Genomic DNA, 23576 nt, shown 5'->3' with positions numbered 1-23576 from the left:
GATAAAGACAAACCGATTCTTGGTAGTTACACAACAAAAAGTTTATGATTTGCATTAATGTTTAGTTTGCATTGCAAACCATCTCAACTATATACAATTCTAAGTGTATTTCCCGTGACTTATTATTTTCCTGTTTTTTCCCCTTTTCTCTGTTTAGGTTACCTACATCTCATACTTGCTTTAATGTGCTTTTACTTCCGGAATATTCAAGCAAAGAAAAACTTAAAGAGAGATTGTTGAAGGCCATCACGTATGCCAAAGGATTTGGTATGCTGTAAAACAAAACAAAATAAAACAAAGGAGGGAAAAAAAAAAAAAGAAAAAATTTTAAAAATTTTAAAAATATAACAAGAGGGATAAATGTTTGGTGGTGATAGTGTCCCAGTACAAAAAGGCTGTAAGATAGTGAACCACAGTAGTCACCTCTGTCTGTGCCTCCCTTCTTTATTGGGGACATGTGGGCTGGAACAGCAGATTTCAGCTACATATATGAACAAATCCTTTATTATTATTATAATTATTTTTTTGCGTGAAAGTGTTACATATTCTTTCACTTGTATGTACAGAGAGGTTTTTCTGAATATTTATTTTAAGGGTAAAATCACTTTTGCTTGTGTTTATTACTGCTTGAGGTTGAGCCTTTTGAGTATTTAAAAAATAAATGCCAACAGAACTACTCTCCCAAGGAAAATATTGCCACCATTTGTAGACCATGTAACCTTCAAGTATGTGCTACTTTTTTGTCCCTGTATCTAACTCAAATCAGGAACTGTATTTTTTTTTTGATTTGCTTTTGAAACTTGAAGTCTTGAAAACAGTGCGATACAATTACTACTGTTCTAGCCCCCAAAGAGTTTTCTGTGCAAAATCTTGAGAATCAATAAAGATGGAAGGGAGAAATTGGAATGTTTTAACTGCAGCCCTCAGAACTTTAGTAACAGCACAACAAATTAAAAAACAACTCATGCCACAGTATGTTGTCTTCATGTGTCTTGCAATGAACTGTTTCAGTAGCCAATCCTCTTTCTTAGTATATGAAAGGACAGGGATTTTTGTTCTTGTTGTTCTTGTTATTTTAAGTTTACTGGGGAAAGTGCATTTGGCCAAATGAAATGGTAGTCAAGCCTATTGCAACAAAGTTAGGAAGTTTGTTGTTTATTATAAACAAAAAGCATGTGAAAGTGCACTTAAGATAGAGTTTTTATTAATTACTTATTACCTAGATTTTAAATAGACAATCCAAAGTCTCCCCTTCGTGTTGCCATCATCTTGTTGAATCAGCCATTTTATCGAGGCACGGCACGTGATCAGTGTTGCAACATAATGAAAAAGATGGCTACTGTGCCTTGTGTTACTTAATCATACAGTAAGCTGACCTGGAAATGAATGAAACTATTACTCCTAAGAATTACATTGTATAGCCCCACAGGTAAAATTTAATTCAGAACATGTTAAACATTACTTTCATGTACTATGGAAAAGTACAAGTAGGTTTACATTACTGGATTTTCAGAAGTAAGTTTCCCCTTTCCTAGTCTTCTGTGTATGTGATGTTAATTTCTTTTATTGCATTATAAAATAAAAGGATTATGTATTTTTAACTAAGGTGAGACATTGATATATCCTTTTGCTACAAGCTATAGCTAACGTGCTGAGCTTGTGCCTTGGTGATTGTTTTAACTGATTACTGTAGATCAACCTGATGATTTGTTTGAAATTGGCAGGAAAAATGCAGCTTTCAAATCGTTGGGGGGAGAAAAAGGATGTCTTTCAGGATTATTTTAATTTTTTTCATAATTGAGACAGAACTGTTATGTACCATAATGCTAAATAAAACTGTGGCACTTTTCACCATAATTTAGTGGAAAAAGAAGACAATGCTTTCCATATTGTTACAAGGTAACATGGGGTTTTTCTGGGCCAGCCTTTAGAACACTGTTAAGGTACGTACGCTACCTTGATGAAAGGGACCTTCGTGCAACTGTAGTCATCTTAAAGGCTTCTCATCCACTGTGCTTCTTAATGTGTAATTAAAGTGAGGAGAAATTAAATACTCTGAGGGCGTTTTATATAATAAATTCGTGAAGAAATGTGTGCTCTTCAGTTCTCAAGTTTTATTACGGTACTGAAGTTCTACAATTGTAATAATGTATCCATATGACAAGTTTTAAAGTGATAATTGAAATAGGTTATCAGATACAGAATTCACATCAAGTAGACTTCTAACAGAGTCAAAATGAACCTACTCTTAAAATTTTAGAGGGAAAAAAATCATCAGTTGCACAGACGAGCTGCTCTAGCTTGCTTAATTACGCTAGGCATGTTGTCACTCCCCTTACTTTTGCTGCATGGAATGTCCCTGACCAATAAGGAAGAGGAAAACAGAGAAATTTTGATGATAGTGGATGCTTCCTCTACCCCAAATGTTATGTTATAAAAGTATTTTTTGCCCAGGTACTCTTATTATATAGTTTGGTTTTCTTTGAATTAGACCTCAATCTCCAGGAAGCTCTGCAGGGAAAAAAAGGAACCATAAACTAAAGTAACTGGTTTTCCAAATAAATGCTAACTTTTTTTAACTTTCATTATAGAACATTTCAAACATAAAACATGGAAACAGCCTGCAGCCAAACTTTTCTGGACCTTGGCAGCTCCAGCAAATGAGCTGGTCATCCTAACCTACGTTTCCTGAGATAACTACTTTTGGGGATGCTTGCTTGTATAGGGAGATCCATATCAAAAAGAAACTTGAAAATGAGGCTTCAAACAGAACTTGCTGATGTTATTCATCCCTCCTCGGTACAGATATTCTGCTAGAACAGATGGTTGTAATGGGGCAGCATCACTCCGTGTTCCCATTAAAAACATGACCCTTCTGAGATTCCAGGCCCCTTTGAGGAATTTTTCTCAAGAATTCCATACAAACTCTCAGAGAAAGAAATGTCCCAAGACCAGTGCCTGTGTACTCTTGATCCCTTTACCTACTTACCGCAATTTTTTTCCACCAGTGTCTGTCTAAGGGCCATCTGTACCCCTCCCACACTTCCATGGGCCACTATATAATCCAAAACACACCTTCCATTTGCTCCCTCATTTGGTTGCCTCCTTTTACCTCAACACTGTTAGTGTGTAAAGAATTGCCTGGGGAGGGTAGAGGGTTTTACAAGTACAGAGTCCCAAGTCTTTTTCTCCCCTCCCTGATAGTGGGTTGGCATTTGTTAACAGCCACTGCAAGATTTTGATGCAGGTGTGGGGTAGATATCACTGTGAAAGGCTACTAATCCATGACAGTTTCACTGAAGGTACAGTCTTCAAGGATCCTTATAACCTCCTCATTGCCAAAAGCAGTAACACTTATCTATAACCTTGACTGTACCCTAACTTGAGCTGTTGCTTCTCTGGCTACTTATTTTTCCTTCCCAATTTACCCAGATTTTGGATGGATACTCCTCCAATTCTGCTTAAAGTCCTTACCTGTTCTTGCCCAGTCCTCTCTGGTCAACCTCAGGCACTGCCAAAGATTCTTCCCCAATTCTGTATCTTCTACTCAGACCTCTGTCTCCAGGATTTCTTTCTGCTACCTCAAAGTCAGTAGGCCTAAAAACAAAATTCTTCATCTTGCATCTCTATCAACCATTCTTTGTTTCTTTTTACGAAATGTAACCTTCACCCCAATCATCAAATCTCTCATTCCTCAATTGTCACAGGTTGTCAATTCTTTCCCCGTAAACCCCTCCCGTCATTCCTCCTCTATTTATACTGCCCTTACAGGTCCTGATCCTCTGACTCACCTGGACATTCTTAGCAGCTGCCTAATTTAATTCCCTGACTCTGATCTCCCTCTTCCAATCCTTTTCATTGTGCTAGAACACCATCTTGCTAATTTTAATATTCTCTGCGTTCAGTGCCTCCACAAACCCCCTCACTGACCTTTCCAATTTGGCCATGGGTTACACACTTTTCTCCCTGCATTCCTACCCAGCATCTTGTCATATTTCTCAAATACTCTTCATGACCAGATTTTTAAAGTACCTCATCCATGAAGACTTCATCAACCCCCAAAGTGCCTCCAATGCTTCCATGGTAGCACGGCATGATGGGGTACATTTCGTAGTTGAACGGTCACTCAAGAATTCCATTGAGGAGTCACTGGAATTCTTACGGAGTGTCTTAGGGTCTGCTCTTGATACCCCTTCCACATTTCAGTTCAGGAATTTTTTTTTTCTTTTAATAACCTTTGCCTGGAGTGTAAGTAAATTCATGATGGATATTGTCCCTTTTTTTTAAAAAAAAACCATTTTGCCTTTCACATGTTATTGCCTCCATTTTTCTGTTATCTTGTCAGTGTTGCCACCTAAATGATTGAAAATGACCCAGCATGCAGTAGAATGTAGTGACGCTTCCTATTTCATCCATTTTTTTCATAAGTGCATTGGTATCTATATATCCATCTGCCCAAGCACCAGTTGTTGAAAAGACTATTAGTTCCCCATGGGACAAGGGGACCCTTGTCAAAGAACAGTTGACCATAAATGTAAGACTTTTTGGATTCTCAGTCTTAACTGTGTTGTCATATATGTCTATCCTTATACTAGCACTGCACTGTCTTGATTGCTGTAGCTTTGTACTAAGTTTGGATTTGGGATGTGCAAGTCCGCCAATTTTTTTTTCCCCAAAATCATTTTGTTTATTTTCAGTCCCTTGCATTTCATACGAATTTTAGGATCATTGTGTCAATTACTGCAAAACAGCTGGGATCTTGATAGGGATTTCGTTGAATTGGTAGATAAATTTGAGAAATAACTGCTATTTAAATGGTATTAGGTTTTCTGTTCCATGACTGTGGGATGTCTTTGCATTTGCTTAGGTCTTTAGTTTATTTCAGTGATGTTTTATAGATTTCAGTGTACAAGTCTTGACGTCTTTAATTTTTTTCTAAGTATTGATGCCACTTTATATGATTATTTTCTAATTTTTATTTTTGTATTCATCACTGGTCTTAGTAATAAAATTGATTTTTGTATGTTGATCTTGTATATTGTAGCTTTTCTAAAATTCTATTTTTTTTTTTGGTCACTTAGTATTTTTTGCTTATGAGATCATGCATCTGTGAACAGAAATACTTTTACTTCTTCCTTTCCAGTCTAGATTGTTATTATTTCATTTTCTTGTCTTAGTGTACTGGCTAGCACCTCCAGTACAGTATTGGATAGAAGTGACAAGAGCAGACATCTTTTTCTTGTTCCTGATTTTATGGGGAAAGCATTCAGTCTTTCAGCATTGAGTATGATGTTAGCTGTGGGTTTGCATCAAGTTGAGGAAATTCTTTTATTAAACCTAGTTTACTGAGTGTTTTTTAATCAAAAAAAAGGAGGGGCTATGGATTTTGTCAAACGCTTCTTCTGTATCAAGATTGTCATGTTGTTTTGTCCTTTATTCTGTTAATATGTTGTATTAATGGACTTTTGTATATTGAATTAACCTTGCATTCCTGGGATAATCTCAGTTGTCCATGCTACATAAACCTTGTTCTATGCTGCTAGATTTGGTTTGCTAGTATTTTGTTTAGAATGTTTGCATGTATATTCATAAGGCATATTGGTCTGTAGTTTTCATATTATATATCTGTCTGGTTTGGGGATGAGAGTCATACAGCTCTCAGAATGAATTGGGGGCTTCCCCTGTTCCTAAACCTACTGAGGTATTTTTTAAGTGAACTACTTGGAGACCTTCAGCTGTGATCTTTCGATGCTAGGAGACACAGGGATGGTACCTGACTCTGAAAAGGGTCTCAGGGTAAGACGTGTCTGAAGTGGCCTGTGGCAGCTAACTAAAGAGTACTCCCACCAATAATGGAGTCAAGATGCATGTTTCCCGAGGGCCACACTGGTCACTGAAAAGAGATGGACTATGAGCCATCTGGAAAACTACCCTGCACAAGTGGGCTGCCTGCCTGGAGCCAGGCACCCTGCAGCTGAGTGCCATATAATGTTGAAGCTGTTGAAGGAGGAGAGGTTGGAAGCTGCCGGCTTAGAGAATCTCAGCGGTGGTTCCCAGCAGCATGTATTCCAGGAAAGAGTCATTCCCCACCCTGGGTAATAATTAACAGTGACTGGGTAAGGCAGGATCTTTTCTTCTAATTCCCTCCCCTCCAGAAAGGGCAGCAGCAGCTCTCGATTGGGAAAGAAGGTGGAGGGAGGAAAAGAAAAACCGATTTCCCCACACTGTTGTCTTTAAGCTTCCCACTCAAAGGCCTCAGTAAGAGGCAGAATTGTTTTCAATTAAGAGAGAGTTTGGCGTCTTGATGTTTCAAAGGTGTGAGCTTTTTAATACCCTAGAAAAACTGATGATTTGTTGATTACCAAAAAGGGACCAGAAAAGCTACACAGCCTGAGATTTCATCCCCAGAAAAATAAATCCAGAGAGCAGACTTACAGAAAAAAAAAAAAATGTGTTCTGCCCCTGCCTCTCCCACACACATAGTGAGAAAGAGAGTCTTCATCATTTGGCAGATTAGACCTGTGGAAGGACTCAGGACATTTAGGATGATGATATTTATGATGAGGAAGATTTCTATGGGAAACTTAATTTTTAAGTTGTCTCTAATCCTATTCCAACTGAAGTTTGAATTTTTTTCCTTTCATTAACATTTACTGAGCAAATACCTATTGAATGTTTGCCATTTTGCAGGGTGCCATGGATTTCAGGCTGATTAAGAGCTGCTTTGTTGAATCACGGAGTCTACGACAGGGAGACAGTCTAGTTAGAGCAGGCACAAGTACAAACCACTGAGGATAAAAGAAGTATGTGCAAGTACAATGTGGGCAGAGAATTCAGATCCCAAAAATACTGCAGATAGGGGATGACGGTCAAGCCGAATCTTGACAGACAGGATAGGTGTATATGAGGCAGATAGGCGGAAGCTCTTTAGTATGTCTGAGTGTCAGGCTGTAAGGGATCAAGATGAGATTGGGATCATGAGGGCCTTACAGACCATACCAAGGACTTTGGACTTTATTTTGCGGACGTTAAGAAGCAAAGACATAATCAGTTTTACATTTTATGTTTTTTACAAACTGAAAGAGCACAAGTGTACATGTGGTCTTTGCAGTTAAGTTATTGCTGTAATTTTTAAAAGGCAGACAATCTGAGGATAGAAGGGAGGCCAGAGTCCAAGAAATGCTAGGGACTCGGTGATTGATTCAGTGCTCATGCATGGGAGAGTTAGTTAAGAGTCAAAGACAGCTCCCCCATTTCAGGTTTTGAGAGCTGGGTGGACAGTGTTGCTGTTGGGTCTACAGAGAAGAAGAGCGGGTTTTGAAAGGAAAATTATTAATAGTACAATTGAATGATGTTTTAGTTGTGTGAGGGATATCCAGGGAGAGCTGTCCTGAGGCAGTTAAAAATACGGGTCTAGAGAAAAATGTACACAGAAGATAAAAATGTATGACTCTAGCACATAGACCATAACTGAACCCGTGGCCAGGAAAATCATCCTGGAAAAGGCAGAGAGGAGAGAAGGACAAGGATGGGATCCATGGAAGTGCTAGTATTTGAGAGTTACACAAGGAACCTACAGCAGAGGCATGTGAGAAAAAGCAGGTTTGTGTTTGTCTGCTCCAGTAGACAGACACCAAGCTCCATGAGGGCAGAGACTTGGTCTTTTTCGTGCCTGTACCTCCAGTGCACAGAGCAGACTGTACATGTGCTTTGTGGATCCACGCAGTTACTGGGGTGTCTCAGAAACTTTCCATCCTCCTCTGTACTGTGTCTGCATAACCCTGGCCAAGCCTCCCTTTTCCCAATGTCAACTCTCACTGTAACTTTTAAGGAGGGCATATATCTACTTACTGTCATCACCATAAAGAAATCAGCCAAGTGAAAATATTTTGAAACTTTGGAAATATATAAACTCCAAAATCATCAGTTACATCAATTACATACATTACATAATGATGTAATGACTCTGGCATCCTAAAGATCCCATCACTCTGCCTCACACTGGGGTCTTGCCTACTTCTGCGTTCCAAGGGGACAGTAGTGGTATCAAATCTGATTTGATCACTACTGTTTCTTGAGGCAAATGAAGTACCTTGCTCCAAAATAATCACCCACAGCAGGCAGGTAACCTCCAAGTGCTTCAAGCTGAGATTGAGCAGGAGGATCCCAGCTCATCACAACTGGGTGGTAAATAATACACTTGGGCCCAAATGGAAGGAAATGCATTACCCTACGATGCATTTCAGAAGTTACCCCAATATGCTTGCATCCAGGCCCTAAATCCAGCAAAAAAAATGCCATGCCATTCACCTTCAACATGCGTTAATGGAACTGAGATATATTTCAGATTTAAATTGTGTTCCCCAAAGTATTCATTATTCCATAGTGCCTATTACAATCTGTATTTTTATGTTTACTTCATGACTGCCTAATTCCCTCCTTAAATGTTAAGCTTCATGACAGTAGGAACGTATCTGTTTTATTTGCTCCACTGCCCCGTACACACATATTTGTTGAATGAATGTATGCATGCCACTGTGATTGCAAAGTCCAAGGGCCTGATTTGTCAACCAGACTTCCAGATTTCTACAGAAATTGCCAGTAAAAGGTAGTATAAGAATGGTTCCTGCGTGTGAAACCTAATCTTGGATGGAGCTGTTCTGGCATTCAGCTGCTCCTCATACTCCCCTGCCCCTGTGCAGGGACAGCACAGCCCCCATGTTGCTTTCTTGAATGTAGCTCATTTCAGAAAAGCAGTAAAAGAACCCACTTGTTCGCTTTATGTTCCTAAGAAGGTGTTGAGTAAATCAATCATGTTATCCAAAGTGACTTTAATTTTATGAAGGCTCCTTTGTTTCTCTTGCACTCCTTTCTACCCATCTCTACTCCCACCTCCACCCCCACCCTCAAATCATGCTATAATTTCCATTCACTTAAGGGTGGCTTTCATCTCATCACAACCATCTGTGTGCTTTAAATAGCTTCTGCGTAACCGAAGTGGAAGTAGTCGTGTAGAAGAGCACATGGCCACTCCAGGGAACATGAGAAGCCTCTGCCTGAAGGTAGGCCTCCCTGCTGTCATCTGATCTCACACCTGGCACTGCAAACCTGCAGTTATTTAGCCATGTGCTTTGTGACATTAATTTCACTGTCTTGGGTTATTCTTACCGTCTTTAGGGAACTTAAAGATTTAAGAAACAAATATTACTCAAAAGAGAGCTGTACCATTATTATATTCATTTAAGTGAAAAACTGCCGCCTCCCATATATATTTATCTCATGACCACCTAATTGATAAAAATATGTTAACTGTTGTCTTACATTGCCTCAGGGAAAAAGTCTGGGTGTTGACTGGAGGGACTGCAGGATAGCCAGCCATCCGATACCTGCTTTTGTGACAAGCTAAAGCAGTTGGATTTTGGTGGCTTAGGGGTAAAAATGGCCTGACAGATCATCTTGCCCAGCCCTCAGGATACAGAGGAGAAGACTTAGGTCTCAAGCTGTGAAGCGCTTTGCTCAAGAGCACTGGCCATTTCATATATGTAACAAGCTCCTACTTCATGCTCATTTCACAGTAGCGTGTCACTTTCAGGTCAGCTTCCTTCAGTGGACATTGTCTTCGCTTAATTAAATGTCAGGAGGTCCCCCCGGGAAGGCTTGACTCAAGGAAGGAGGAGGGAGGGCAGACCCTCCCAGTTCTCTCATTGACTAACTTTCATTTGTTGGATTGTTTTTACTGATAAAAGTTCAGAAATTAGAGCCAGGTTCCTGTTTCTGTTCCCTACCCAAGCCCCTGAAGAAGCAAATTAGTGAATGTTCCCCAAATTCTTTTACTTTCTAGTATGCAGTAAGCAATACTGCCAAAAAGTTTCCCAGAGTCATGTTCCTCCTTAGATATCTTTCCTTGAAAACTGTTGTTTGGCATGGAGATCCAAGCTGGTGTGGAAAGTTCCAGATGCCCTGGTCCCAGCCTCAGCTGCCCTGCTTTTGCTGCCTGTTCTCACTGCTTGTCTCCATGTTTCCATTTGAAGTCCTGCGGTGCTACTGTGCCCTGAGTTCACTTTCTTACTGTTAAATCCTGCCTTGCTTGCCATGTTTTATAGATGAGGAAAGCATTTTCTACCAGAGCTCAGGAGCAGCCTTGAGGTCAGGGGTAAGGTTTTTCATTGGTAAGTATTCAGTAGTTGCTGAATGACAATTGGGTGGAAAGGGAAGGGGTGCCTTTCTTAGAAAAAATGTCTGTTATTTGTGGTAATGAAATTGCTTCCAATTGATTTTCTGATCTCTTTGAGAACTATTTACTGCCCTCTTCCTGCATCATGCATTCTGATTTCTAGGGCATTCAGTGCTCCCTCCCTTCCTTTATTCAAGGGGCTCTTGGAAAAGAAATCTTTGAAGAGAAAATGTGTGGGCAGTGGGAGACTTCTGATTCTCTACACCAAATACTCAGCCCTTTCATTCATGAGAAACCCCTGCTTTAGGATGGCGTGGATCTGAGTCAGCAGGCCTGGGTTCATTTGTATATACTCCAGGATGTGGAGGTTGTTCCTGGGTCTTGGCCTTTTATTTTGAGGGTGCTCCACACTTCTGTCTCCATAGACTATGTAATTAAGAAGCTTGCCTTTGGATTTCCTGCCAATGGCTGGATCTTGAGGATCACTGTACAATGCTTGTGTGCCCCACTGGAGAAGTCTCTCGTGGCACCTTTCCCCTCCCATAGTGGTGGAATGCTGTCCACAGAAAGCTCCTCTTCACTGTTCAGAGACTCTAAAGAGAAAACCTGAGCTGACTTGCTCTGCCTACTGGGACCTCCTTATATTCACCATTGCCCTCACACCCTTTTCCTTGGAGTCTGTCTTTAGGGTCACCCTGGGAGCTGCCTCGGCCTCCACCTTCTTAAGCAGGCCACTCCTGAGAGCTGGGTAGAGACTGTCTTTGTCCAGACTGTCTGAAGAGCATCTTGCTGTTAACCTTCCTCTGCTGTTCTTGACTACTGCCTTCACTGCTGCCTCGCTCTCATCTACCAGGGTGGTATTATAAAGTATGTCCTTGAAGGTGAGCTGTTTGACCAGCTCCTTGTTGCCTAGCAACCTAGGAAATTGTCAGAACAATCGGGCTTGCATCAGCTCTGACCTTTGGAGCTTTGGCTGGCATTATTTATAAAAGGCTTTCTGCTCTGTTAGTCGAGCATTGGCTTCATATTTCTCCATGGACTCCAGAAAACTGGGTTTCTTTTTCGCAAGTTCTCGTTTCCAGTTGAAGAACAGAATTGAGTAGGACTTCTCTATTTCCTTGAGTTTTATGCTCTCTCCAAATACGGTGTAGCACTTGCTTCCCTGGTTGCCAACGCTGGCCGACCAGCTCTGGCAGTTGCTCTGCTTGTGGTTCTTCCCTGAGATGCTCAGATGGGCCTGGGAATCTTCCATTTCTCTGCCCACCAGGGGACCTGGCAGTCAGTGTTCTGTCAAAGACCTGTGAGGGTGCTTAGTGAACTGTGGGCACTGTGACCACAGGGTTCTATTCCCGGTCCAGTGTTTGTTTTTAAGAACTCTGTAGGTTGACAGGACATGCTGTCTGGTGGCCAAGTGCTTCTCCCAAGAGTATGGGTCCTGGGAGACATGTTTCCTGGCCTGCTTACTGCAGGCCTAGCTTCCACCTAAGAGCTATCCGCTTCCCAAGGGGATGTCTACCATGTCTCTGTGTGATAGGAGTGGAATAGTAGGGGCAGGACTGAAAGGTCTGTATGTTTGCTTTTCGGTCAGGTACAGGTGTTGGAGGTTTCTTAAATGTGATTTCTTTTGATCTCCCTGGCAGGCAGTGATGGGGAAGTTTTTAGTAAGGTTATTAACAGAGATAAAGGATTTAGAGTTAACATTTAATAGGGGAATTTTTCTAAAGGATGGTTGAAGATGATGCTTTATAAGTTTTATTGTATGAACTTTTCAAGGATGGAATTAGTCAATCTGTAGAAATTGGGCCGCCTCTGTTATTGTGATATATTAGACTGTATTGAATGATGAGACTTCCCAAAGGTTTAAAACAAACAAACAAACAAAAAGGAGGCAGAAGAGGAGAATGAGGATATAAATGAGGACACTCTCGCTGAGGACACATCAGCTGTTAGCAGTCTGTCTCTGTGTACTGAGCTCAAGAACTGTGACTTTGGTTGGATGTCAGACCTTTTCTAACCAGCTTCAGACATGGTAACCTTCACATAAGCTGCTGCATTTGTTCTACCAGAAATTTAGTCTGTTGTGTGACTCCAGCCACTTTGCAACTCAATATTGTTACTTGTTCAGGTTTCTTTAAATAGCTAACCATCTAACAACTATTATCTTCTTAGGGTCGATTGATGGTTAGCCATACAGTATATACATCATCCGTATCCTTTCCTCTCCTACTGTCTCACTCCTATTTTCCAGTCCATCATCATCTCTCCTCAAGATCAACAGACCCCAACCTCTTTTACTTAAACATTGCATTTCTGAAGTAGTCCTGCCCTTTCCTTCTGCCTACCAAGCCTCAAAGACTTCTTTTCCGTGCATCTAGACTCTGCCTGGTTGTTCTCCTTCCTTCAGAGTTATTTCTTTGTCAAACGCTACTATGTATAAAAACACAAAGCTTTGATAATTCCTTCTGTCCCAAGGGAGCCTTACGCTTGGCTGACATTTAGGGTAAAGGTGGTATTTTTATTAGTAAAATTAAATGGTACAGAAGTGAATTCTAAAATTAGTTACATAAATCTAAGAGAATTTTCATGAATTCAGGTTGCCACAAAGATTTAGACCGTACTTCTTCCATGGAATGACTGCCATGCAGTTAGAATGGTTGACCTCAAAATTATCCCCAGCCCTAGAAGTGCAGTAGGTATATTAGTCTAAGGCAGTCAGGGTAATGCTATCATCCCTGCCACAAATTGGCTTGGAATGGGGATAACCAAAAGCACTTTGGGCCTGTGAGATTTGACAAGAGTGTTTACTGTGAGCCTGGGGAAAGAACATGCCTGCTCCCATGTAAGAGTATGAAGAAACACTGTGCCTAAGCAAGGAATCATGTGGCTCCAGGTTTTACTGTCAGCCTTTCTACCACCAAGGAGACCAGCCTTGAGATGATGCAGATGCATGGACAGCTGTGTGGAGGGATAGAAGAATCCCGTTTTTAAACCACATGGCTGAGCTATTTCATTAAGTCACCCCAGAAGTCTTCAGCTAACAGTATCTTAACTGGTGAACTCCTGTGACTGATACAGGAAAATTTTACTTCTTAACCAACTATGATAAGTCCTTTGAGCAGGAAGGAGGTTTTGTGGAAATGATGATGACTCACTGAAACTGTACAGGAGGGTGTCTCTTTGACACCACCAACCTTAAATAGTGGGAAAGCCATCAGAGTGGGTTGGGTGGTTGGATTGCTTTATTGCAACTAACAAAGGGTCAGTTGTGCAGTTGTTCACTATCTTTCACTTCCCCTCAGAACTGTATCTCCTAGCCCATGGCCCTATAGGTCAAAAATGCCAGTTTGTTGTACGGTCAGCAAAGCCCAGTACTATGCTTTAAAACATTCGGGGATAATCATAAAATATTGAACAGATGCTGCCTGTAAACAACCACTGCAGCCAAGAACAGTCTGCACCTGAAACACTGCCTGCAACTATAAATATGCCCATATGCTTGAACAATTTTAGAGTTGTAAAAATCTTGTTTTTATAAGCAATTAGTTTCATCCCCTATGAGGATTAACTTTGCAATGATGTCCTGATGTTAACTGAGAAAAGGATCAAAAAGGCCTTGGTTGTGGTGAAACCCAGCAAAATGTGGGTCTGCAACAAGTTCCAGATGAATATCCAACAGCACTGTCCCAGTTTGATTAAGGTGATGACACCCCTACCATGGCCACAGGACCAGGCCATTTGATTTTCCCTAGGGTCATAGGAGTGTTAGCCCAGGTGATTAGCTCAACACCCCTGAGATCCATGAGGTATATACTTTGAAATTTCAATTCCATGACTACTGACTGCATCTCAATCCTATGTTAATACTTTCTTGAATAATATTCTGTTGACCTAGTTATCCACTTTGGAAACTTCAAAGACATCGTCTTCAGCTCTTTGTTTCTGACTCCCTATCCAGTTCTCCAGTTCTGTATATACCATCCCAGAAATGGTCCTCACATCCAGTTAATCTCTGACACAGACTAATAAGCCTTTCTACAGCTTCAGTATATTCTCTTCTCTGCTTCTGGAACCTAGGATGTAGGTGCTACAGTGATACTATCTTTGACATTCCATCTCCCTGGAGAATTTGGAAATGGGGAAATAACATTACTCTTAACAAAGCAAGATTACCAGTCCTGTAACCTGAGCCAAGGCACTGACCCTTCTGTGAAGGCCTATATCCAACCAGCCACAGGAACCTCTACAGAGAGACTGAAAAAGGCCAGCCCTGGAGGAGCCAATGGCCAGGAGAACATAGGCATAAAGCCTACTAAGGATGTAGCCCATCATCCCTGGGAGTGGATTCCTATAAGGAATAGGCACTTCAGGTAAATACAGCCCAATGACACCAGCCACCAGGATCTTATGACTCTCTCCTTTATAATGTGAGTTCATTTGTTTATTGTGTGTTTAATGTGAATTCCGCCTCCCTAAAGGCTGAGAACTTCCTTTGGCTCAGTCTTCACTTCATTCAGTCTCTGACTTCCAACTGATGCACCAAGCCAATGTGCAAGAAAAGTTAATAAATAAAAGTAAGATTACAGAGCCAACTGAGCACGCATATATATATATGGAGGAGTCCCTGTGTCACTGGAACATTGTAGAGGTCCCAGGCTAGGCAGCTCTTTGTAGGCCCAAGGGAATTGCTGCATAAGTAAGGCATGGTCTTTCTTGACTACTCATCTTGTATACAAGGTATTAAGGCCCTTGGCCACCTGACTTTGGCCCATTTTTTCAATCTCAGCTCTACCCTAAATTCCCCACATAGGTCATTGATTCTCCAATGAGGTTATTCTCCTGATCTCTGTGTGGGTGCTTGTACATAATGGAATTGTGTGTTTTTCTCCTGTTTAAAGTTTGGAACATCATGTTAGCCATCATTTTATTCTCTCTGCTTTCAGCGTATTGCACTCACATACTCTATGTGGAATCAGTGCTACCCATTAGACCCAAGGCTCATCAGTGGGAAATGGTGTCAGATCTCACAGAGAGCAGCTTCATGGAGCTCTAGGTTCTTCAGGCTTCCTTCACAGCCTAAGCTCCATATTTAAATCCAGCATTCAACCCTAATCACTGCTGTTCACTAGCATCTGCTACATATTCTTGCTGACTGTGCTTGCTCTTGAAAGATACAAAAGATACAAAATGCTTGAAGCTTCCCTCCAACAAGTGATAATTCACTGAAGCTCAGAGGCAGCAGGAGCTCCCAGCTGCTCTGCCGCTCTGAAATTGTGGAAAGTAGGAAAGGTGTCCAGAGGTCATGTGGCCCAAGTGATGACATCTCTGAAGCACAGGTGGGCTAAGAGTCACCTGTATCCAATACTCAAGTAACACCTGTCAAGTTGTGGAAAGTTACTTTGGGACATGCCAAAGTTACACGGAGAGCTAGAGCTAGAACTCAGACCTGGGACACCAGACTTCAGTCTCTGAACTGCACTGGGTTCTCTGCTCAGAACCTTATTGGGGAGAGAACTGACAAAAGGCAAGGCTAAGGAGTGCTCTTTGTGGATGCAGCAGGAGGAGAAACACCCTTCCAACGAGGGGTCTGCACAGAGTTCAAATGTCCCCTTTATTCACACTGAACACGAGTATGGTTTTCCTCTTTTGCCCTCTGCACAGGTGGCATAGAAGGCAGCACCTGATCCTTCAGGTCTGGGGGAGGAGTCCCCAGAGAATTCATAGATCTTTTAAACCCTTCACGTCAAACTGACATCTGCTTATGTAGCTCAGCTAAATGTGTTAGTCATTTGTCAGTCTGTCGTTTAACTCTATTATCAAACACATCTTCCCAAAAACAAGAAGGGGAAGGGAAAAAGGAGTCTGGGAAAGGACCACACTTTCTACCACTCCTGTAAACAGTGAGCTTTACTCTGCAATACACCAAATGGAGGGAGAGAGGCTATGAGATGGGCACAGTAAAGAGGCACCTAAGGGAAGTGGGCAGAACTCCAGAAGACTTCCTAAGGAGGCATTTATTCTTTATGATTCTTTGAAATGTTTTTTTTAAATCATCTTTGATTTGACTTTTGCTCTAAAAGTATCACAAGGTAAGACTCATCTGTGAAACTAAGCACATCCTATAGTCAAACTGTGAAATCTTGTACACACGTTAGTGGGGCACTGTGACACCACTGATTTCCTTAAACTGAGCTCCTTTCAAGGTGTGTTGACCTAACTGGCCTTTGGGTCAGATACAGCTTTTACATACTTTTGGTAGGTAACTACCAGTTCCTATTTGTCAGGGAAAGTGGGTAGGAGTTAGCTGTTCCCCATAACCTTGATAGCAGCTTATAAAGAGCCAGTGTCAAATCAATTTGTGCCACATGCATTATTTTTAAAGCATTTCTTAGAACGCACACACAGGAGTGTTCATGCAAGAGGTACTGTAAGCCCTTTGCTTTCAGGGCTTACAGCCTCTCAAATTAAAGGTTTATCACACAAGTTATTTGTAACAGTGACCAGCATTAGGCTCTGCTGTGTTAACTACTGGCATCAGTCAAAACATGTTCTCACCTCATTTCTGTACATGTTTATATGTTTAGGGGTCAAGTCCTGTGTGTCCTTTCTGAGGGCCATGTTAAAGGCCTCCTCAGATTCCTATACCCTATTCTTACAAGGTGGAAAGGTTCTCTAGAAGTATTTTAGCCAGGATACATATATTGAATGCCCTCAACTTCACCAATACAAGCCAGTTTCTAACATATAAATTAGCAAGCCACTGATTTTACCAATAAAAAACCCATTTCTAACATTTACTATGGAATTAGCAAACTTTCTGGTGTACATTGGATATCGAAGCTCCAGAAACAGACTCAGAAGAAATAGAGACCTGTGAAATGACAAATAATTTAGACTAATCCTCTTAAAAGAAGTTCAACAAAGTACAAGAAAATATGGACAGAAAAATGAAATTTGGAAAACATATGAACAGAATGAGAAGTTTAACAAAGAAATATAAACAAAAACTAGAAATTCTAAAGGTAAAGGATACAGTAACTGAACTGAAAATCTCAGTAGAACACTTCAACAGCAGACTTGATCAAGCAGAAGAATCAGTGAGCTCAAAGGTAAGACATTTGAAATTATCCAATGAGAAACAAAAAAGAATGCCTGTAAGAATTATAGGACACATCAAGCTAGCTAACTTTTGCATAATAGGAGGTCCTTAAGGAGAAAAGAAAGAAAAACGCCTAGAAAGTATATTTAAGGAAGGAAAGCGGAAAAATTCCCAAATCTGAGAAAAGATGACAAAATTCAGGAACAGGAAGCTGAGATCACCAAATTCAACCCAAAGAGTTCACCAAGACACATCACAACCAAATTATCAAAAATCAAAGACACAGAATACTGAAAGCAGCAAAGATAAGAAACATATCACATTCAAGGTAGCCCCAATACAGATTCAGTGGCTTTATCAGCAAAAAATCTTACAGGCCAGTGAGAGTGGGATATTCAAAGTGCTGAAAGAAACAAAACTGTTAAATAAGAGTACTTTACTTGGCAAAGGGAGAAATAAACACTTTTCCAGATAAACAATGCCTAAGGGAGTTTGTCACCACTAGGCCTGCTCTACTGAAACTACTAAAAGGGAGTTCTTTAGGCTTAAATAAAAGACTGCTAGTTAACAAAAAACATAAAAGTAAAAAACTAAATGGTATAAGTAATTCATAGAATTCTCTACTATTGTAAAAGTGGCATGTAAAGCAATGTTATTTGTATTAGGTTTAAAAGATGAAACTTAAAAACAACTGTAGCTACAATAAATTGTCGAGATACAAATTTTAAAAAACATGTAAACTTTGACATCAAAATCATACAAGGTGGGGGGGGGTTGTGAAAGCACATAGTTTTTGTATGCAACTAAAGGCAAGTTTTTATCAGCTTAAAGTAGCCTGTTATAAGGATAAAATGTTTTAAGTTAGCCTTTATTATTTAAGTTGCCATGTATATTATGGCAAATACAATGGTAGTTGCATAGACTGTAAAAAAAAGAATTCAAAGCACACCACCACAGAAAACCACCAAACCACAAAGGAAGGTAGCAGTAGGGAAAAAAGAAACAAGGGAGGAGGGAAAAAAGAAAGAAGGAAGCAGGAAAAAAAGAAACAAGGGAGCTACAAAACAATCAGAAAACAAATTACAAAATGACACTAGCAATTTCTTACCAATAGTTACCTTGAATGTAAATGGATTAGATTCTCCAAGAAAAAAAGACATAGAATGACAGAACGGATTTTTTTTTTTTTTTAATCACAACCACATACTACCTAGAAGAGACTCACTCTTTTTTTCTTTTCTTTTTCTTTCTGTTTTTTTTTTTTTTTTTTTTTGGGACGGAGTTTTGCTCTTGTTGCCCAGGCTGGAGTGCAATGGCACGATCTCGGCTCACTGCAACCTCCACCTCCTGGGTTCAAGCAATTCTTCTGCCTCAGCCTCCCGAGTAATTGGGATTACAAGCACCCACAACCACACCCAGCTAATTTTGTACTTTTAGTAGACACGGGTTTTCTCCATGTTGGTCAGGCTGGTCTGGAACTCCTGATCTCTGGTGATCCCACCCGCCTTGACCTCCCAAAGTGCTGGGATTATAGGCGTGAGCCACTGCCCAGCAAGAGATTCACTTTTCTACTAAACATACACATAGACTGAAAGTGAAGGGATGGAAAAAGAGATTCTACATAAATGGAAATTGAGAGCAGGGGTAGCTATGCTTCCATCAGACAAAATAGACTTTAAGTCAATACTATAAAAAGAAATGAAGTTTATTATGTAATGATAAGGGATTCATTCACCAGGAAGACATAACAGTTGTAAAAATATATGCACCCAACATATATATGCACACCTGAATACATAAAGCAATTGTTAAATGATCTGAAGAGGGAGATAGGCTGCAATACTATAAGAGGGGACCTCAATACTCTACTTTTCACAGTGGGCAGATTGATCCCCTAGACAAAAAATCAATATTAAGAAACAGTGGGCTTCAATTACACTTTAGACTAAATGGACCTAACAGGCATATACAAAACATTCCATCCAGAAGCAGTAGAATACATTTTGTTCTCAAATGCACATGGAACATTCTCCAGGATATATTATATGTTAGTCCACAAAACTAATCTTAAGTTTAAGAGGACAGAAATCATATCAAGTCCCTTTTCTGATTACAGTGGCATGAAACTAGAAATCAAGAACAAGAATCAATTCTGGTGGAAAATACAGCAGTATGTGGAAATTAAACAACATACTCCCAAACAACTAATAGTTCACAGAAGAAATCGAAAGGTAAATAAAAAATTACCTTGAGACAAATGAAAATGGAAACAAAATTTACGTGATGCAGCAAAATCAGTCCTAATGGAAATTTACAGCAATACACACCTACATCAACAAAGAAGGATCACAAACAATCTTACTTTTCACCTAAAGGAACTAAAAAAAGAACAGACTAAGCCCAAAAGTTAGCATAAAGAAGTAAATAACAAAGATCACAGTTGAAATAAAGACTAGAAAAAATGAACAAATCTAAAAGTTGTGTTTTTTTTGGGGGGGGCGAGGAAGATAAAAACAAATTCTTACCTAGACTAGTGAAAAAAGAGAGTACTCAAATAAGATCAGAAGTGAAAGAGGAGACATTTACAACTGATATCACCAAAATACAAAGGATTATAAGAAACTGCTATGAAATTATGCACTATCAAATTGGATGACCTAAAGAAATGAATAAATTCCTAGACATATACAACCTACAAAGAGTGAATCACAAAGAAACAAGATCTGAATAAGCCAATAACAAGAAAAGAGATTGAGCCAGCAATGAAAAACATCCCACCAAAGGAAAGCCCAAGATTAGGCAGCTTCACTACTGAATTTTACCAGACATTTATAGAACTAATACAAATTCTCAAACTTTTCCAAAAGAATGAAGCAGAGGGAATACTTCTAAACTCATTTTACAAGAGTAGTGTTACACTGTTATTAAAGCCAGACAGACACTTCAAGGACAGAAACTTACAAAGTAATATCCCTGATGAACATGGTTGCAAAAATCCTCAACAAAATATTACCAAACTGGATTCATGAACACAAAGAATGATTCACCATGATGAAGTGGGATTTATCCTTAGGATGCAAGGATGGTTCAACATACGCACACCAATAAATGTGATACACCACGTAACAAAATGAAGGGTGTAAATCAGATCATATGATCACCTCAATGGAAGCAGAAAAAGCATTTGACAAAATTCAACCTGGTCTCGTGGTAAAAACTCAACAGATTAGGTATGGAGGCCATGTATGACCCTCATCACTTTTTGACATAGTACTAGAAGTCCTAACCAGAGCAGTTAGACAAGAGAAAGAAATAAAAGGCATCCTAATAGGAAAGGAAGAAGTTAAATCATCTGTAATTACTGATGACATAACCATATACAGAAAACTGTAATGTCTCCACCAGAACAAAACTAAAACCTGGTAGAACTGATACACAAATTCAGTAAAGTTGCATAATACAAAATCATCTTACAGAAATCAGTAGTGTTTCCATCTACTATTAATGAGCTATGTGAAAAGGAAATTATGAAAATCTCACAATAGCAACAACTATTAAATACTGAGGTGTAAATTTAAGGAGGTAAAAGATCTGCATACTGAAAACTATAAAACACTCATAAAAGAAATGAAAGAAAACAAATGGAAGGATATCCCATGTTCATGTATTAGAAGAATTAATATTAGGAAGATGTTTATACAACCCAAGGCAATCTACAGATGTAATGCAAACTCTTTGAAATGCCAATGTCATTTTTTTTTCAAAAATGTAAAAAACAATTTTTAAATTCATACGGACCCACAAAAAGACCGTATATAGCCAAAACAACTTTGAGCAAAAAGAACAAAGCTGAATATATCACACTCCCTGACTTAAAAACATAAAGTAATTATAATTAAACAGCATGGTGCCGGCGTAAAAACAGACATCAGCCAATAGAATAGAATAGAAAATCCAAAAACAAAGTCATACATTTATAGTCAACTGATTTGTGACAGAAGCGCCAAGAACCTACAATGGGGAAAGGACAGGGTCTTCAATAAATGGTGTCGGGAAAACTGGATATCCACATGCAGAAGAATTAAATTAGACCCTTAATTACACCATATAAAAAAAACTCAAAATAGATTTAAAACAACATATAAGACCTAAAACTGTACACCTACTGAAGAAAACATAGGGGGAAACCTCCACAACATTGGTCTTGGGAATGTTTTTGGATGTGACTGCAAAAGCAGGGCAAAAATAGAGAAATGAGGTGGCATCAAAATAAAAGACCTGCACAGCAATGGAAACAACACAGTGAAGAGAGAACTCAAAGAATGGGAAAAAATGTAAATGATACATCTGGAAATGGGTAAATATCCAAAATACATAAGGAAATCAAACAACTGAAGAGCAAGAAAACCACCTGATTTTGAAATGGGCAAAGGAATGAAGAGATCTTTCTCAAAAGACATTCAAATGATATGGTACATTTTTAAAAAAATGCTCAAACTAATTATTAGAGAAATGCAAATCAAAACCACAGTGAGATGTCACTTCACACCTATTATATAATGCCTTTTATCAAAAAGATGAAAGATAACGAGTGTTGGGGAGGATGTACAGAAAAGCGAACTCATGCATTGTTAGTGGGAATGTAAATTAGTACAGCCGTTAGGAAAAACAGTATGGAGGTTTCTCAAAAAAAATAGAACAGCCATATGATCCAGTAATCTCACTTCTGAGTATTATCCAAAAGAACACAAATCAATATGTTGAAGGGATATCCTCATTCCCATATTTATTGAAGCATTACTCAAAGTAGCCAAGACATTGAAATAATCTAAGTGCCCATCAACAGATAAATGGATAAAGAAAATGTGATACATACACACAATGGAGCACTAGTCAGCCTTTGAAGGAGGGTAAAACCTGTCGTTGGAGACAACACGTATGAATCTGGAGGACATTATGCTGAGTGAAATAAGCCAGGCACAGAAAGACAAATATTGCGTGACCTCATCTATATGTGGAATCTTAAAAAAGTTGAATTCATGGAAGTAGACAGTAAGTTACTAGAGGCTACGGGGCATGGTGGTAAAGGAGGGAATTGGGAGTTGTTGGTCCAAGTGTACAAAGTTTTATTCTCTTCCAGTGGAGAAAACAGGACCAAGGCAGGTCCCAACGCTTAATCCCAGGAGTTCCAGACCAGCCTGTGCAACATAGTGAGACCCCATCTCTACTTTAAATAAAAATAATGTAAAAAATTTTAAACCCCTAATGAACATTAATTAATGTTCAAGTTTTGGTGTGGAAAAGGTTTTATTTCTCTTGACTATATACCTAGGTGAATAATTGCTATGTCATATGGTAACACGTTTAGCCTTTTGAGAAACTGCCAGACTGCTTTCCAAATTGCCTTGACCATTTTACATTCCCATCATCAGTGTGTGCGGATTCTGATTTCTCCATATCTTTACCACCATTTGTTTTTATCCACATTTTTTATCAAGTAAGACTTCAATGGAACTTGTAGAGATTACAACGGCAATACCTGAGATGAAGAATCCACTGCATGGGATTAACAGCAGATTAAACATTGCAAAGAAAATATTAATGTACTTGAAGATGTACAAATACAGATTATCCAAATGATGAAAGATTTTCCAGAGATTTTCAAAAGAGACGTGGAACAACTTCAATCAGACTAATATAGGTGGAAATTGGAGATCCCTAAGGAAAGGGAAAGCAGGGGTGGCAGAAAAAAGTATTTGAGGAAATAATAGCCAAATAATTTCAAATTTGTTTTTAAAAACTATAAACTCACAGAGTTGATTGATGAGCTAAAAGTGTATAAGAAAAATAGACAAATGAACTAACCAAACTGCTCAAAATAGTCATAAAAGAAATCATACATAGATTTCAGACAGAAGCAAAATATAGCAGGTGGAAATACGGATCTACACAAAGGGATGAATTGAGTTTATGTGTATGCAATGGCCTAAATGCCAGAGAGGAAAAATGGAAATGCACTATTGTAAGGGCCATGTACTATACATAAAGGGGTATATCACTTGGAGCTAGACTGTGATAAACATGTATACTATAAACCCTAAAGCAATCACTGAATTAAAAAAGAATTATAAGGCTAGGTGTGGTGGCTCTCACCTGTAATCCCAGCACTTTGGGAGGCTGAGGTGGGTGGATCGCCTGAGGTCAGGAATTTGAGACCTGCCCTAGCCAACATGGTGAAACGCTGCTTCTACTAAAAATACAAAAATTAGCCAGGCGCGGTGGCCCATGCCTGTAATCCCAGCTACT

General features: G+C 39.5%; 1 protein-coding gene and 1 long non-coding RNA gene across 5 annotated transcripts in view; one reads left to right on the top strand and one right to left on the bottom strand.

Annotated features, from left to right (window-relative positions):
- Positions 1-2090, top strand: part of UBE3A (ubiquitin protein ligase E3A) — a 100000-nt gene extending 97910 nt beyond the window's left edge. For all 4 annotated transcript variants that reach the window (XM_011942869.1, XM_011942868.1, XM_011942870.1 and 1 more), the window contains one exon: positions 158-2090. In XM_011942869.1, the coding sequence (XP_011798259.1) occupies positions 158-278 (121 nt within the window). In that variant the 3' untranslated portion in view covers positions 279-2090. The remainder of the gene's footprint in view (positions 1-157) is intronic.
- The window catches only part of LOC105512415, a 71529-nt gene continuing 49142 nt past the window's right edge, over positions 1190-23576 (bottom strand). Inside the window, exon 8 of the long non-coding RNA XR_001001847.1 lies at positions 1190-1376. This is a non-coding gene — a long non-coding RNA (uncharacterized LOC105512415). The remainder of the gene's footprint in view (positions 1377-23576) is intronic.

Source organism: Colobus angolensis, unplaced genomic scaffold (assembly GCF_000951035.1).
Source record: "Colobus angolensis palliatus isolate OR3802 unplaced genomic scaffold, Cang.pa_1.0 Scaffold211, whole genome shotgun sequence".
Lineage (NCBI taxonomy): Eukaryota > Metazoa > Chordata > Mammalia > Primates > Cercopithecidae > Colobus > Colobus angolensis.
This window is presented reverse-complemented; position numbering and strand designations above follow the sequence as displayed.